General features: G+C 34.3%; 1 protein-coding gene across 1 annotated transcript in view; it reads left to right on the top strand.

Annotated features, from left to right (window-relative positions):
• NAALADL2 (N-acetylated alpha-linked acidic dipeptidase like 2) overlaps positions 1-16,640 on the top strand; it is a 669,400-nt gene that overhangs the window by 349,745 nt on the left and 303,015 nt on the right. The window contains exons 7-8 of the mRNA XM_029938743.1: positions 8,811-8,903; positions 11,935-12,140. Coding sequence (XP_029794603.1) covers positions 8,811-8,903; positions 11,935-12,140 — 299 coding nt within the window. The remainder of the gene's footprint in view (positions 1-8,810; positions 8,904-11,934; positions 12,141-16,640) is intronic.

The following is a 16,640-nucleotide window of genomic DNA, read 5'->3' as shown; positions in this document are numbered from 1 at the left end:
ATCTTAAATATTACCTGGGTTACTTAGTTCTCTTGTGTATAAACAATTGATGTCATTACTACATCCTCCATAAGAATGCCATACGGGTGCCTGGATGGCTCTGTCAGTTGACCATCTTTCTCTTGATTTCCACTCAGGTCATGATCTCATGGTTCACGGAATTGGGCCCCATATCGCCATCAGGATCCATGCTTACAATGTGGAGCCTGCTTGGGATTCTCTCTCTCTCTCTCTCTCTCTCTCTCTCTCTCTGCCCCTCCTTTGTTCATGTATGTGCTCTCTCTTAATAAAAAAAATAAACATTTAAAAGAAAATAATGCTTTTCTCACTCCATAATGGTTCTGAAATTCAAGCCCAGCATAGCACCACACAGACTATTCACCCTATATCAAATGTTATGCCTGTCTCCCACTCCCAATGCAATTTGCGTCTTTACCCCTTTTCAGCCTTTTGTGCTGTTCAGTTCTTAAATGGGGATTCCCTTCTCAGTCTATAGCATTGACTTCTCTCATTGCAGTATTCCCGACAGTTGCATTCCTCCCCATTTCCAGGCTCTCTGGCTCGCTCTCTCTCTCTCTCTCTCTCTCTCTCTCTCTCTCACACACACACACACACACACACACAGATACACACTGTTCTTATAACTCCTGGCCCTGACACCCCGTGACGAACCACACCAATCCATTTGGATGCTTTCCTTAACTCACATGATCTTCAACCCCTTGTTCTAGGCCACAGTGCCATCATCTTCTACTGACACTGTCAGAGGTGATAACCTTGGCCAACTTCACCTAATTGCCTTAGGACTGAATCATTCAGGAACAGAAAGAAAGTAAAGAAGAAAACAAGAAAATGTACACAGTTCTTGAATATATAGCTGTTTAATTGTATAAATATTATTGAGCAACATAGTGCTTTAATTCTCTTATACTTATTTTTCAAGTATCACTCGGTGGTTAATATCTATCTATGCTGTCATGTACGTTTACCCCATTGCTTCTAAGTGCTATAGGGTATTGAAAAGAGTAGCCTTATACTACATTTAATATATTCATTACTGCAGGGATGGACATCTTAGTTGCTCTCACTTTCTTGTTACCAAACATTCTAGGTTCAAAGTTTCTCTTGCTATTTTTAAAATTTCTTCAACAACATTAATTTATAGGCTTTGATATCATGTTGTTTTTGACAAGCTTGGTATCAATCTGATTCTTTTTTTTTTTTTTTTTTTTTTTTTTGGTAAGTTACCTGCTTTTCACTCTGGGAACTTTAAAAATTTTTCTCTATGTCTTTCATACTTTTAAATTTTACAATATAAAATATATAATGTGTTTTTATGTTTCTTTGGAAAAATATTATTTCTTTAAATATTTTCTCTCTTCCATTTATTTTTCTTCTTCTTCTGGTATCCTTTCTAGAACTCCTATTACTATCCACCATGAATCTTAATTGCACTTTCATATTTTCTTTCTTTATCTTTTCTGGGGTTTCTGGAAAAATTGCTCAATCTGTAGCTCTCGAATTCAGATAAGCTATCTATTACTTACTATCTATACTCATTCTATCTATTGTCACATTTCTTTCAATTATTCTATTTCCTTACATATTATCTCTTTTTTAAAAGTGTTTTCTGGGGGTGCCTCGGTGACTTAGTCAGTTAAGCATCCGACTTTGGCTCAGATCATGATCTCACTGCTCGTTCAAGCCCCTTGTCAGGCAGGCTCTGTGCTGATAGCTCAGAGCCTGAAGCCTGATTTGGATTCTGTGTCTCCCTCTGTCTCTGCCTCTCCCCCACTTGCACTCTATCTCTCTCCCAAAACTAAAAAATGTTTTTAAAAGTTTTAAAAAGTGTTTTCTGGTTATTTCTTATTGCTAATGCATCGCCTTCTGTTTTGTGTTTAATTATAATACTTATTTTTAAATTCACGTATTGTGTGCTGCAGTATGTTTACTTTGAGCAGTGTATGTGTTCACTATGTCAAGTTTCTTTTGTGTGCTTGTGGACCTTACAACCAGATATCTAGCTATTCTAGGCTGGAGTTTATGTTGTTCTGGAGGTACTAGCTACCCTTCTTATGACTTAGAGGAGGATAGACTCATGTCACACCCCAATGTATATCTTTCTGGGTTTTCATGAGAGTCAATGTGTCTCCAGGTAAAATGAAACTATTCTAAACCTCTTTCATTTTCTGCCAGTGCCCCAGCCTCAGTTTTCAGAGATTTGGTGTTATAAGGTGGAGCAATGGCGGAAGATGGTCTCCTTAGGTTTTGATTCCCTTCACGTCTTAGAAGTTGGAGGAAAACAATAAATGTCCAAGGGTTTATATTTGTTCAAGCTCTTTTACAACAGTATTTCACCCCAGAAGACCCTGGGAGGCCTTCCTAATCCAATTTTTGTTTCATTTATTAATCTATCTTTTTAACTATTTTGCCTGTGAGCACACAGATTTTTACCCAAGTTCAGTCATTTCCTATATCTCCTGGTATTCTATTGTTTTTACTTATGGCATATTTATGATTCTACATATTATTTTTACATTTTAATAGGCACATATTTTATCATAATTTTCTAGGTCATTTCCCTATTTGGGATATTTATGCTGTTTTCTCAAATTGCTATTATAGATTATACTGAAAAGAGTTCAATTATTCTTGAATTCTTTGGAATAAATTCCAAAATACAAGTTTGCTATTGTCATTGCTATAAAGAGTAATATTGCCTTACAAATAAGTTGTTTAAATTAGTAATGCCAACAGCAGTAGGTGCATCATAAGAGTTTTCCAAAGTTTTGCTAACATTCATTGTTAAAATTGAAAGTGGGATCATGGTGCTGTTTCCAGTGAAGAGAAACAGACTCCTTGCATATTTGTTTTCAGACATGGATATGGAATACTATAAAGCACTATATATTTAGGATCAGTATCATGTCCAAGGATGCAAATAAAAAGGTGATTTTTTTCTGTATTGTATCATTACTTCGGTTTGGTCCTTGCTCAGTGATGCATAAGAAGGTCATTCTCTTGGTTAGAAGGATCCAATGTAAATACAGCATTTTTCTCAGGACAAAAGATTGTCTTCACTTTCTCAGACTGCTGTGTTTCTTCTAAATAGGAATCTTAGATTCTTAGGATGTGCAGAAGGCAGGATAAAATATTTGAAATGCTTCCATAAAAATATCAAGAGATCTGTATGAAACAGAAGAAAAGCATTTGGAAAAGCAGTTATTAAAAAGGAAAGTCAAGGGATGCCAGAGTGGCTGAGTTGGTTAAGTGTCCAACTCTTGATTTCAGCTCAGATCATGATCTCACAGCTTATGAGTTTGAGCCCTGTGTTGGGCTGTGCCCTGACAATGTGGAGCCTGCTTGGGATTCTCATATTCATTCTCTCTTTCTCTCTCTCTCTCTCAGAATAAATAAACATTTTTTAAAAAGTCAAATATCCATCAAAATCAAACATAAAGATGGAACTAAAAATCAGAGAAATAAACAAAAGAGATTACCCTATTGTTGCCTGGTATTGGGAAGTTATAGATTCTGATAAGTTAGAGTGAGAATGTAACATTCGCCTGAGAACAGAAGATACCGGGGACGCCTGGGTGGCTCAGTCGGTTAAGCGTCAGGCTTCGGCTCAGGTCATGATCTCATGGCTCAAGGGTTCGAGCCCCGCGTCGGGCTCTGTGCTGACAGCTAGCTCAGAGCCTGGAGCTTGCTTCAGATTCCGTATCTCCCTCTTTCTTTCACCCTCCCCTGCCCTGCTGCCTCTCTCTGTCTATCAAAAATTAAAAAAAAAATCTTAAAAAACAAATAACAGAAGATATGGTTATATGCCTATAGGGAGCAGCTAGTTGTAAGTAGCATCCCTAAATAAATGTAGGACAATGGTACAATGGGATGGTAGTAGGAAGAATAGACAGAAATTCACATACTGGTGGAAGAAGGCTTTCTTCTATCTAAGCTCTGGATGAAAAAAAAATCTCTTTTTAGAAATCAAAAACTCTCGTTCAGAATTTACACTACTATTATAGTACAGAACTCCAAGCCAAGAAATTTGCTTACAGATTGTCCCCGAGCCAGAGATGTCCCCGGGATGCCTGGCAAAAGCAAATGTGATGCTGGGAAAATATGAATTGGAGAAATACTAAGCAAAAGAAAGATGGACTAATTATATTAATATCAGAGGTGAAATGGGAAGGAAGACTTTAGAAAAAAATTTGGGATAGAAAAGATGTAAAGAATAATGGTTCAATGTATTCTGTATAGAAATCTGAAAGATATAGCAACTCCAAATACATGAATGCATGAAACTAACTGATCTAAAAATATGCAAAGAAAAATTTGATAGTATTACCAGGATAATTAATAAATACAAATCATATGAGAAACTTTAAGATGTCTCAATAATTAACAGAAGATAAATAGAACAGTTCATAAAGTTATAGCTACACAGTTTTCCAGTTTGATCTATTGGACATGTATAGGAAATGCTGCACTCATTAACAAGGCAGGCACATTTTTATATTGAACATTTTATGGCAATGTATTTTCTCTATTTATCAGATGTGATACCCCGTAGGGTCACAAAACAATTCTCACATAATATCAAGATGCCAGTAGCATATAGACCTTGCTCTCTGTCCACATTTAAGCTAGATATCAATATTACAAGTGTAACACATACCTTGTATTTGGATATTTAAAAATTATTTGAGGGGCGCCTGGGTGGCTCAGTAGGTTAGGTGTCCAGTTTGGGCTCAGGTCATGATCTCACAGATCGTGGGTTCGAGCCCCACGTTAGGTTCTGTGCTGACAGCTAGTTTGGAGCCTGGGGCCTGCTTCAGATTCTGTGTCTCCCTCTCTCTCTGACCCTCCCCTGCTCATGCTGTCTCTCTTTCTCTCTCTCTCTCAAAAAAAATTAAAAACATTAAAAAATTAAAAAAATAATAGAATAAGATTATTTGAACTAATATATTATGTATATTATTGAAAGAATAATAATAGAAATTTTAAAATTTAGAATGTAAGATAATGAGACTATATATCAAAATTAATGTACAACACCTATATAGAAAACCTGTACCCTTAAAGGCATCCAAGTAGAATTGAACAAAGGTAATAGTAAACATAGATCTTAATATTAAAGTGGAAAAAATATATAATGAGGATCTACAAATCCTAAAACTGGTTGTTTGAATATACTAATAAATTAGCTACTTCTAGTAAAAATGATAAATGAAAAATAAGAAACAGAAGTGAGTTAATGACAGAAAAGAGGAAAAATAACAGCTATATGGCAGTAATTTTTTTGGAAGCACAAGAGTAGAATAAGCAGCCAAATGCAAGTATGTTTAGAAGAAATTAAAATGTTAAAAATCAAAATGTATTTGTAACCATTATTATTTATTTGAAAATAATAGGGAAATGAGAATATACATTAAGTGAGAATGTATCCTCCTTCCCCATCCCGCACACAAAATATGAGGACCAAATAGTTTATGTATGAATCCTAGCACTCCTTTGTAAAATGGAAAATCTCCATGCTACATTACAAACTCTTAGAAAATCTAGGAAAAGAAGCAAATATCTCTAAACACTTTTGTGAGGTTGTATAATCCTGATATCAAAATATGATGAGGACAAAAAGTAAGTAAAATTGTCAAGCGATTCCATAAATAAATGAAAATATCCTAAAAATATCAGTAACCAATTACAGAAAACATACTGTGAGCAAGTAGAGCTAATTCCAGGAATATATGCATTTTTTAACCTTGTAAAGTGAAAAGGCTTACAATTCTCTCAAAAGGTGATTTAAAATCAGCTTATGAAAAGATCTCTTAGCGAAGTAGGAATAGAAGTGATCTTTCTTCATCTGAATGTATAGCAAACATCTTTTTTAAAATTTATTTTTATATGTGTGTATGTATGTATGTGTTTAATTCTTAAATTAGTTAGCATACAGTGTACTCTTGGCTTCAAAAGTAGAATCCAGTGATTCATCACTTACATATAACACCCAGTGCTCATCCCAATTAGTGCCTTCCTTAATGCCCATCACCCATTTTCTCTGCCTTCAAGAGTCTCTTATTGTTTGCCTCCCTCTGTTTTTAGCTCATTTTTCCTTCCCTTCCCCTATAATAATCTGTTAAGTTTCTCAAATTCCATATATGAGTGAAATCATGTGATATGTGTCTTTCTCTGACTAACTTATTTTGCTTAGCATAATACACTTTAGTTCCATGAACTTTTTTTTTTTTCCAGATAGCAAGATTTCATTATTTTTCATGGCAGAGTAGTATTGAGTGTGGAGTTTTCCTAATCCATTTATCTTAATCCATTCATCAGTTGATAGATATTAGGGCTCTTCTCAAAATATGGCAATTGTGGACAGCACTGCAATAAACACTGGGGTGTATGTGCCCCTTCAAATCAGCACCTCTGTTTCCTTTGGATAAATTTTTACTAGTGCAATTGCTGGGTCATAGAGTAATTCTATTTTTATTTTTTGAGGAACTTTCATACTCTTTTCTAAAGTTACTGTACTAGTTTGCATTCCCACCAACAGTACAAGAGGATTCCCATTTCTCCATATCCTCACCAGCATTTGTTGTTTCCTTAGATGTTAATTTTAGCCATTCTGACAGGGCGGAGGTGGTAGCAAACCACAGTTTTGATTTGTATTTCCCTGATGATGAGTGATGTTGAGCAGCTTTTCATGTGTCTGTTAGCCATCTGGATGCGTTCTTTGGAAAAGTGTCTATTCATGTCTTCTGCCCATTTCTTAAAGGGGTTATTTGCTTTTTGGGTGTTGAGTTTGGTAAGTACTTTATAGATTTTGGATACTAACCTTTTATTAGATATGTCATTTTCAAATATCTGCTTCCATTCCATAGGTTGCCTTTTAGTTTTGTTGATTGTTTCCTTTGCTGTGCAGAAGCTTCTTATCTTGATGAAGTACCAATAGTTCATTTTTGCTTTTTTTTCCCCCTTGCCTCTGATGATGTGTGTAGTAAGAAGTTGCTAAACAAATACACTGGAAAGATTTTTTTTTAAAAACAGAAAGTAATGGCTCTCTTATCTAAAGTTCACTTGTGTGGGCACACATGGATGGCTCAGTTGGTTAAGTGTATGACTCTTGATTTCATGGTTCCTGAGATCGAGCCCTGTGTTGGGCTCTTTGCTGACAGTATGGAGCCTGCTTGGTACTCTCTTTCTCCCTCTCTGCCCCTCCCCCCAGCTCACTCACACATGCTCTCTCTCTCTCTCTGAAGATAAAAGAAACAAACATTTAAAAAGTAATAATAAAGTTTACTTAATTGGACTATTTGGAACAAATGTAGAACAGAGAATTAAACATTAAAAACAAACAGATGAGTCCAACTGTATGATATTCTGGAATAAGCAATAGTATGGAGAAATTTAAAAGATCAATGGTTTCCAGGGGTTCAATAGGAGGGAGGAGAGGAAGGATGAAAAGGTGGAGCACAGGAGATTGTTAGGGCAATCAAACTACACTGCATGACACTGTAATGTTGGATACATGCCCTTCTGCATTTGTCAATACCCAGAGTATGTATAACACAAAGGGTGAACCCTGATGTAAACTATAGATTTTAGTTAAAAATTATATATTAATATTGGTCATCAAGGATAATGGATGTATTACACTACTTAAAGATGTTAATAATAGGGTCCAGGGAAAGACATTGGATATTTGGGAACTTTGCACTTTCTGATCAGTTTTTCTGTAAATCTGAAATTGTTGTAGGAAACAAATTATATTAACTTAAAACAAACAAAAATGCATAGCAACTAAATTAAAACCTCACTATTTGGACTCTAAGCATATTTCCTTTTCTCATATGTGAGATGCTCAGGCATTCTCTCAGGGCAACTTTACTTTTGTTTTAGTTATAATTTTAACAAATCTAGTATATTGATTTCCCATTTAAGTTGTTAGAAAGAATACATTCAAGAAAAGAAGAAACTTATTTATTGTAACAATTTTCATCTATCAGAAAAAAGTGATCTCGGAAGGCCTATCAGTATAGCACTGCTACTTTGCATTAGCTGCTTTCTGATTGCCACCCTAAAAGCTACCCCTAAAGGCATTCAAAGACAGCTTTAGGACCATGACTCAAGTATCTACTGATCAGTGTCTTTGCCTTGTTTGTTATCAAAATATCAAGCATAGATACAAGAACTCAAAACAAGGTAAAGCAATAGGTTCTGACTTAGAAATAAAGGTGAGAAACCATCCAACACAGGTGAAAAAGAAGACTGAAATATGTGGAAATATGGACAGCCTTAGAAATCTTTATTCTTTTAATTTCTATTTATTTTGCTTTATAGGTTTCAGTGGGATAATGTAATAGTGAGTCATACAGGAAAGGTTAAGTTACCTTCCACATGTTCTTTTTCTGAAGCTAGAAAAGTACTTAAATTTTTTTGGAAATATCTTTATTCAATATATATATTTTTTAAATATGAGTTTTCCACATCTCCCTGAGGTCTTCTGTGTGCTCTCATGTTGAACCTCACTGTAGCTCTGAATGTGAAGTTTAGAATTGCCTATTTATAGCTCTGAAGTTCTGTGAGGTCAGCAACTGTAACTTAGTCACCATTGTATAACCAGTTCCTAAAATAGAGTCTACACAAAATATGGAATAGACATTTGTTGAAAAGTATAACTTTTGTTTTCTAGAAAAATCTAATTGTTTGTAATTCTTTTCTTGATGGCATTAGATAAATTAATTTTATTGTTTTAAGAAAAAAATAACAGAATATAGGAGAATAATATCTTAATTTTTTTTCAGATGAAAGAATTGTCAACATACAAATTCAGACAGTTACAAAATTCAAAACAGTTACTAACGTTGTTGGATATTTAAAGGGCTTGACATCTCCAGGTAAGTAGGGCTAAGTACTTATAATCTATACTTTATATGAACCATCACAAGAAAATGCTCTATAACAATGTAATAGCATAATTAAATGACCTACTTTAGATGTAACTAGTTCACACATGCCACTCTAAGAGTGAGTCAATATGAATCCAAGAAATAGGTCTTCATTCTCTTTCTTATTCTCTTCAAAAATAAATCAAAGTAGGGAATATAAGGGGAAAAAACACAAAATGAGAAAAAAGAGTTTAGAGTTATTCAATTGGCATGGGCCTCATGAAGAAAATCAACAAAACCAAAGGTTTGGGGTATTATTTTGTTTTTTTTTTATTATTCTCTATAACACCACTGGAGTTTTTACTTTTATCAGGAAAAAATTTCTTTAGAAAGAAAATATTTTAGTTTAGATGGTGGTTTTTTTTTTTAAATAAAAGTTTTTCATTTTCCAAAATCTCATCATTCAGTGTTAAACTATGTTCTGTCTGTGACCCTTGGTCCACTGACAGTCCTGCCTAATGTTTCCATGGCATTAGATTTTGAAAATGCTTATGAAAAGGATCACTTGATTAATTTTAAATTATTTTCCACCTTACTTTGGGATGCTTATGACATTGTAATATGACATTATGCAGGCTAAAAAAGTAAATTTATCTAGGACATATATTAGTTCAGAGATTACTATAGCAACACTTCCAAATACATTGTGAGGTTGAGCCACATACTGCTATCTGATGTGCTTAATATACAGGCTAGACCATAGTGGTTTATGCAGCACACATATGCCACTTTTGTTGATTTGGTTGGGATATTTACTCAAGTTCTCCTTGGAGAATGATTTTTTTCATGAATTTAGCCAAACTGATCCCATAATTGATAACCCAGAAGATTTTGAGATCAAGTTTTGCATATCCTCAAGTCTCTTGCCAGTCAACTCTTACAAAATATATGGAAGGTACACATTTTCTCTGATTTCCTTACAGTAGCAATGGTGGACAACTCTTATTGCAATGTCTTTAAATACAATATATAAACTGATTTGGAAATTGTTACTGTTGCATTTCAACTATTTCAACATATTTTCATCATCAGAATCTCTATTGGAAGCACCAGAAATATTTATCATCATTGGTGAATTTGCTAGTTTTACAGAAAAACCAAATTGTACAAAACTGTACTAGCTTTTGGGTAAAATAGCTTTCTCAATTGAAATTCAATACAGAAAAAAAACAATTTCTTCAAATCAATTTGCCAGTAGTATTCTTCAGTGTATAATATGTAAAGCTTCTCAAATTTTGTTTGTTTGAATCCTACACAAAAATATTAGCTGCTCATTCACATGATTTTCTTATTTAATGACTCTGAAAATTAGAAACAATCATCAATTAGTATGAAGGCTTTTAGAAATGGTTTATCTAGAATACAGATAATTCCAAGCAGAACTTTCATACATATCTGGGTGATGAGTGAATAAATTCTCTGAGTTTCAACCTTTATGGCCACGCTATATATACCATTAATTAAATTTTGATAAAACATTGGCAGATCAAATTTATTGCTGGTTCAAAAATCAGTATAGAAAACTAAAATAGCTTTACTCAGTGATTTTCCATCAAATGGCTTTCTGATGACACAAAGTAAAGGATAATTTATTTATTCCACACATATGTAGTCCTTGTGTGATAGGCACTGTTAAAAGTACCTTACAAATAATAACTCATTTAAAACACAAAGCAACTAAATAATGTATGTACCGTATGTATTTTCATTTTATACTAGAAGAAATTAAGGCATATAGAACTTAGATAAGCTTCCCAAGGTCATACAACTAGCAAATTGAACAGACTGGATCCAAACCCAAGGAGGCTGACTTCAAAGTCTGCTCCATTGAATTATGGGACATCTCTGAATGAAATGACACTCGGTGAAGAAACATTTTACATGGATGTATAGGACTATTTAGTGAAAGAAATATAGTTCTATGCCAGTAACATTCAGTGGTAAAATTAGAGGAAAGTCTGGAGATTTGCTTTTATTCTACCTTATTAGTGACAATAGTCACTAATAGTCACTAATGTACATTGAACCCATCCATATGTCATGCAGATTTGTGTATGTTGTATCTAATGGATTTTGTATGATTATATGAAATATGTGAAAAGAAAAAATTTAAGGGATGCCTGGGTAGCTCAGTTGACTGAATGTCTGACTCTTGATTCCAACTCAGGTCATGATCCCAGTATCATGGGATTTAAGCTCCAATTGAGCTCCACACTGAGTTAGGGCCTGCTTAAGATTCTCTCTCTTTCTACCTCTGTCCCTTCCTCCACCTTGTGCTCAGTCCCTCTTTAAAAAAAAGAAATAAAGGAAAGGATAGGAAGGGAAGGGAAGGGAAGAGAAAGGAAGGGAAGGAAATTGAAGAGAAGAGAAGAGAAGAGAAGAGAAGAGAAGAGAAGAGAAGAGAAGAGAAGAGAAAAAGAAAACTTTTACATGAGTTGGATGACTTTAGTCATATTTTTTTCCTTCGGAGAAAGAAGAGGAGCCAGAACTATAAGTAGGAAGCTGTAATTAATTTTCTAAATACTTCATTTATTTCAAAATCCATATATGACTACCACATTATTTAATATTTACAGCTACTGATAAGTGCTTCCTCATATGTATTAATAGTTCATTAATATTTACTGAGCATACACACATTGTTTACAGGGCACTTCCCACTATGATTCTGGAAAAATGTTAGATAAAGGTTTCATTGTGGCATATTTGTATACTTCATTAATTAATATGCATGTTGTAAAGGACAGTAATATGGATCTAAGCTTTGGAATCATAATTGAGTTCAGCAGCTGCCTCTGCTTTGATATACACAGATGTGTGAATCAAGACAGTGGGTGAAAAATGTTAAAGTGATCTTAATTATTAGAACAGTTTTACATAATTGTTTCTCAGTTGTGCAATAGGATTATGTAAATGTCATTAAGTTTATTGTTAGGGTTTATATTTTGTGTTAATGGCTCTTGTTTCCTTCTATTTCCAGATCGGTATATCGTGGTTGGCAGCCACCATCACACTGCATACAGTTATTATGGACAAGAATGGGCCAGCAGCACTGCCATCATCACAGCCTTTATCCGGGCCTTGATGTTAAGAGTTAAGAGAGGGTGGAGACCAGACCGCACAATAGTTTTCTGTTCATGGGGAGGAACAGCTTTTGGCAATATTGGCTCATATGAATGGGGAGAGGTAAATGTACACGAATTAATATGCTCTTCCGGCTCTCGTGCACTCGCTCTCACTTTTTGACTAAAGTTGACAAAATAAAGTTGTTGAAGCCAAGGGTAAGAATGTGCCTCTCATCCATCTGCTAATTTGTTGAGATCACCTGTAAGAATGAGGGAGGATTAGATTACCGTGAATGATGTATGATCTGAGACTACCTTACTCTTGTAGCTACCGGACCTATAGACTCTGATACACCCACATTTATGTTTACCTGGTTATTGTGTGTCCCCTTAGACAGGTTGACAGTTACTGGACAAGAAAATATCAGGTGCTGCATACAATTACTTTTTTTCTTTTTAACTTTTTAGCACTTATCTGGAATTAGGAAACAATATCTTCTGTTAAATGTCTACTACTCTAGCATGATACCATACCTCTACAATGTGTAGATTAGTCTCAAAATAATGGTTTCCTTTTTTCTTCCCTTTCTTCTTTCCTCCCTCTACTCAATCCTCCTCTTCCTTTTTATCTATTTTTGAGATACAAAGAGAGAGACAGAGTGCAAGTGGGGGAGGGGCAGAGAGAGAGACACACACACACAGAATTCGAAGTAGCTCCAGGCTCTGAGCTGTCAGCACAGAGCCCCACATGGGGCTCAAACTCACAGATTATGAGATCATGACCTGAGCTGGGGTCACTTAACTAACTTAACAGACACTTAACTGACTGAGCCACCTAGGTGCCCCTCAATCCTCCTATTTTTATACCTCTAACTGTCTCTTCTTTTCTGCAATCTACCTATGAACCCATCTACCTATCTAAACTACCTTGGGAAGCCTTTATCCAATGAAATCTAGCATGCAATGGATCATAGAACACTGGAATATTTAAGTTTCTAAGTTTTTGATATGTCTGTTTCACAGATACACTATATATTTTTTTAAAGGTATTTTTAAATGTTTATTTCTGAGAGAAAGAGTGAGACAGAGTGCTGAGCCAGAGAGGGGCAGAGAGAGACACACACAGAATCAGAAGCAGACTCCAGGCTCTGGTTGTCAGCACAGAGCCCAATGTGGGACTCAAACCCATGAACCAGGCGATCATGACCTGAGCGGAAGTTGGATGCTTAAGCAACTGAGCCGCTCAGGTGCCCCAGATGCACTGTATTTTCAATAGAATATAACAACTACTAATTGGATTGATGCTATATTAAAAACAATGAAAATATTGTAAAACAGATATTCTATTTATTTTTGTATTTTTTTAAACAGAAGTCTAATGGAAAAATGTAGGGAAAAACCTATACAGTTTTGTCTAGGAAAATAAAATGATTTGATATTCTAGTTTTTTACTGCCTCAGCTTTGGGGGGAAAAAGTCCTAAATATCTAATGGGAAATTTTACTACTATTTCACTTTTTTATTTAAGTACTTACAACAAAGATAAAATGTCTATTGAATATAAAGAAAATATCAAAAATACACAAATGAAAATAGCAAGCATCTTTTTTTTTTTACTTGAAGAATAAGAAGTCTTAAAAGTAGAAAAATCTTAGTGTAAAATTTATCAAGATATCCACATTACAAAATAGAATACTTTGTTTCTATTCTCAAGTTAGTTGTGTGAATGTTTATTCCATTTTCCAAGGAACTAATTCAAATGAACAAATCCATTGCTGAACGAGCCTTTTTAAATTGACCAATTTTTTGTAAGCTGGCAAATGTAATCTCTAAATCAACCTCTCAAACTTCTGTTCCAAACTACTTACTTTAAAGACATAAACAAGTTAAAATGCAATTTGGGGAATATATTTGTGAATTGGGCTGATTTTAGTATTTACAAATTTGTATTATAAAGAAAATAATATTTCAGTTTTCTTGCAACAGTAAGGTGCATTTTTAAAAAGTATCTTCAAGATACTTTTCAAGTTACAAAAATTTATTGCACTATATCATACAGCCTTCTCCATATCTATTTAGAAACTTTCACAGTAAATTTATGTTAATCCTAAATTAACATGCATATTCCTAAGATAGTTTCTCAAAGTAGGCTTGTCCAACAACAGTAGTTCTAAACTTATATATCCTGAGCCCTATGCATGGGGAAGTTTATTACAAGAAGTCTGAATTTATTTGAGCATCAAACATCATAGTCTGTAAGTTGAATCAATATTATGGCCTTACATGTATGTGAGCAATTATGTTTTCAAATCAAGTAGATATTTTATGCTTAATAAAATAAATTTATTTGTAAGGTTTACTGAATTCATTTTATCTTTTGGTAATTTTCTATTTTCTCTATCATCAAATACAACTAAAAACCTATAATGTAGGGATTCATAAAAAAAGTATTTTATGTTTCCTTCATAGGAAAAAAGGTTCTTACTGTTCAAAATGAGTAGGAAACTGTGTTCTAAAATATTTATGTGTGTATGCATGTTTGGCAACAAATTATTCATTCAGTCACTTTCTTTCTCCATGATGAGGTAGGCAAAGATATGTTAGTAAAGAAAATGGTGAATAACATATAGATTTAATTATTGGCTCATAGAGTATACTATATAAAATAACTATATCTCAGATGATTATTATAATACTGTTCATAAAGCCATTTTGTAACTATCTGGCTGAAATGGAATTTAGAAAACTATTAGTTTTTCCATTCTGTCTTTTACCAAGCCACTCCTAAGAATGAAACTTTTTCTTTTAAATAAAGTTGGTAGATGCTGTAAAGTGATTTCCTAGTGAAGCTGAGTACACCTGGTGACATGTCTTATAGCCCTGTTTAATTTGGCTTGCACAGGACCCCCTTGAAACCTACAGTTGTAATTAAAAAGGTTAGATGGTATTGGTCAATAAACTTAAAATTGAAATGTAAAATGATAGAGTTATTATTGAATTGACTCAATACTACTCTTGATTCTTGAGGAAAATTATCATACATTTTACTAAATAAACAGTACCATTTTTAGGATGTGGGCCAGTGGCACAATGGATAATGTGTCTGACTACGGATAAATAGTACCATTTTTAAATAAAATAGTGCCATTTACTAAATGAAAAGTGCCATTTTTTCTATTTAGAATTCTTCATTTTTCACAGTCTACTGTGGATGTTACAGTCAAAAGTCAGGCTACAAATTGTTTCTACCATAACACATATAGTCTTAGGCAAGATTAATTTCTCTAAGACTTGATCTCTCAAGGAATATAATAATGTGAGGTTCTCACAAGTGTAAATGGACTAACATATATATAATGTCTAGGTGGTAGTATGTAAATAGAAGCTGTTTTTCCACAACACTTGTGGAACGTTTTTCTTTAAGGGACATTTTAAAAAACAATATTATATATAAAGCAGAGTATTTAAGCATAAGTTCAGCATTCTTATTCATTTAAAATATTTACTAATTTGGGGCACCTGGGTGGCTCAGTCGGTTAAGCATACAGCTTTGGCTCAGGTCATGATCTCACAGTTCGTGGATTCGAGCCCCACATCAGGCTCTGTGCTGACAGCTAGCTCAGAGCCTGGAGCCTGCTGCAGATTCTGTGTGTCTCTCTCTCTATGACCCTCCCCTGCTCTCACTGTCTCTCTCTGTCTCTCAAAAATAAATAAAAAACACTAAAAAAATAAATAAATAAAAATAAAATATTTACTAATTTTAGGGGTGCTTGAATAACTCAGTTGGTTAAACGTCCAACTTTTGCTTTTGGCTTAGGTCATGCATGATCTCACAGTTTGTGAATTTGAGCCCTGTGTTGGGTTCTGCACGGACAGTGTGGAGCCTGCTTGGTATTCTCTCTCTCTCTGTCTCTCTCTCTCTCTCTCTCTCTGTCTCTGTTTATCTTTCTCTCCTTCTGCCCCTTCTCCTCACTCCTCACTCTCTCTCTCTCTCTCCTTTTCTCTCAAAAAATATGTATACATTTATTAATTTTAAATGAAATGTCTTTTCACCTCTCTTGTAGAGACAGAGCTGAATTTTCAACTTAAAATAGGAATAACATTATTGATTTGCTAGGTAGACATGCCATTATAATCTTCTATCTCATAGTGTCAGAGGAAGATAAAGTAAGTTTCTAAGACATGAAGTTGTACAGTTTTTAGGTTGTTTCTATAGAATTGTCAACATGATGATTAGTCATTCAACAGTTGTGCAAGAAAGGAGGAAAATAATAGAAGACCTTCTTAGTGGCACTTTATTAATAGGCCTAGTGGTATTCAGTTTTGGGGACTAGTTGAGCAGAGAAGTAGAAAACTCTTCTGCTGAAATCATTTTATGCTGCTCATATGCATTAAATGTATCAGATTTTATTTCAGGTAATATGTGCAGGGACAAAGGTATATTATGCTTCATTTTGCTCCGAATAAAGAGCCACTTCATGTAAAAATTAGCTCATTGTCTCAAAGGAAAGGCCTAGTTTGATAATCACTGAAGTAGTTTACCAATGTCTGTTCTCTAATTCAATAACTATAAAATTAAGTTCTGTAGCTAATTTTCCATTCTGCATTCTAAAGTTAAATCT

This window comes from Suricata suricatta, chromosome 5 (genome assembly GCF_006229205.1).
Source record: "Suricata suricatta isolate VVHF042 chromosome 5, meerkat_22Aug2017_6uvM2_HiC, whole genome shotgun sequence".
NCBI lineage: Eukaryota > Metazoa > Chordata > Mammalia > Carnivora > Herpestidae > Suricata > Suricata suricatta.
This window is presented reverse-complemented; position numbering and strand designations above follow the sequence as displayed.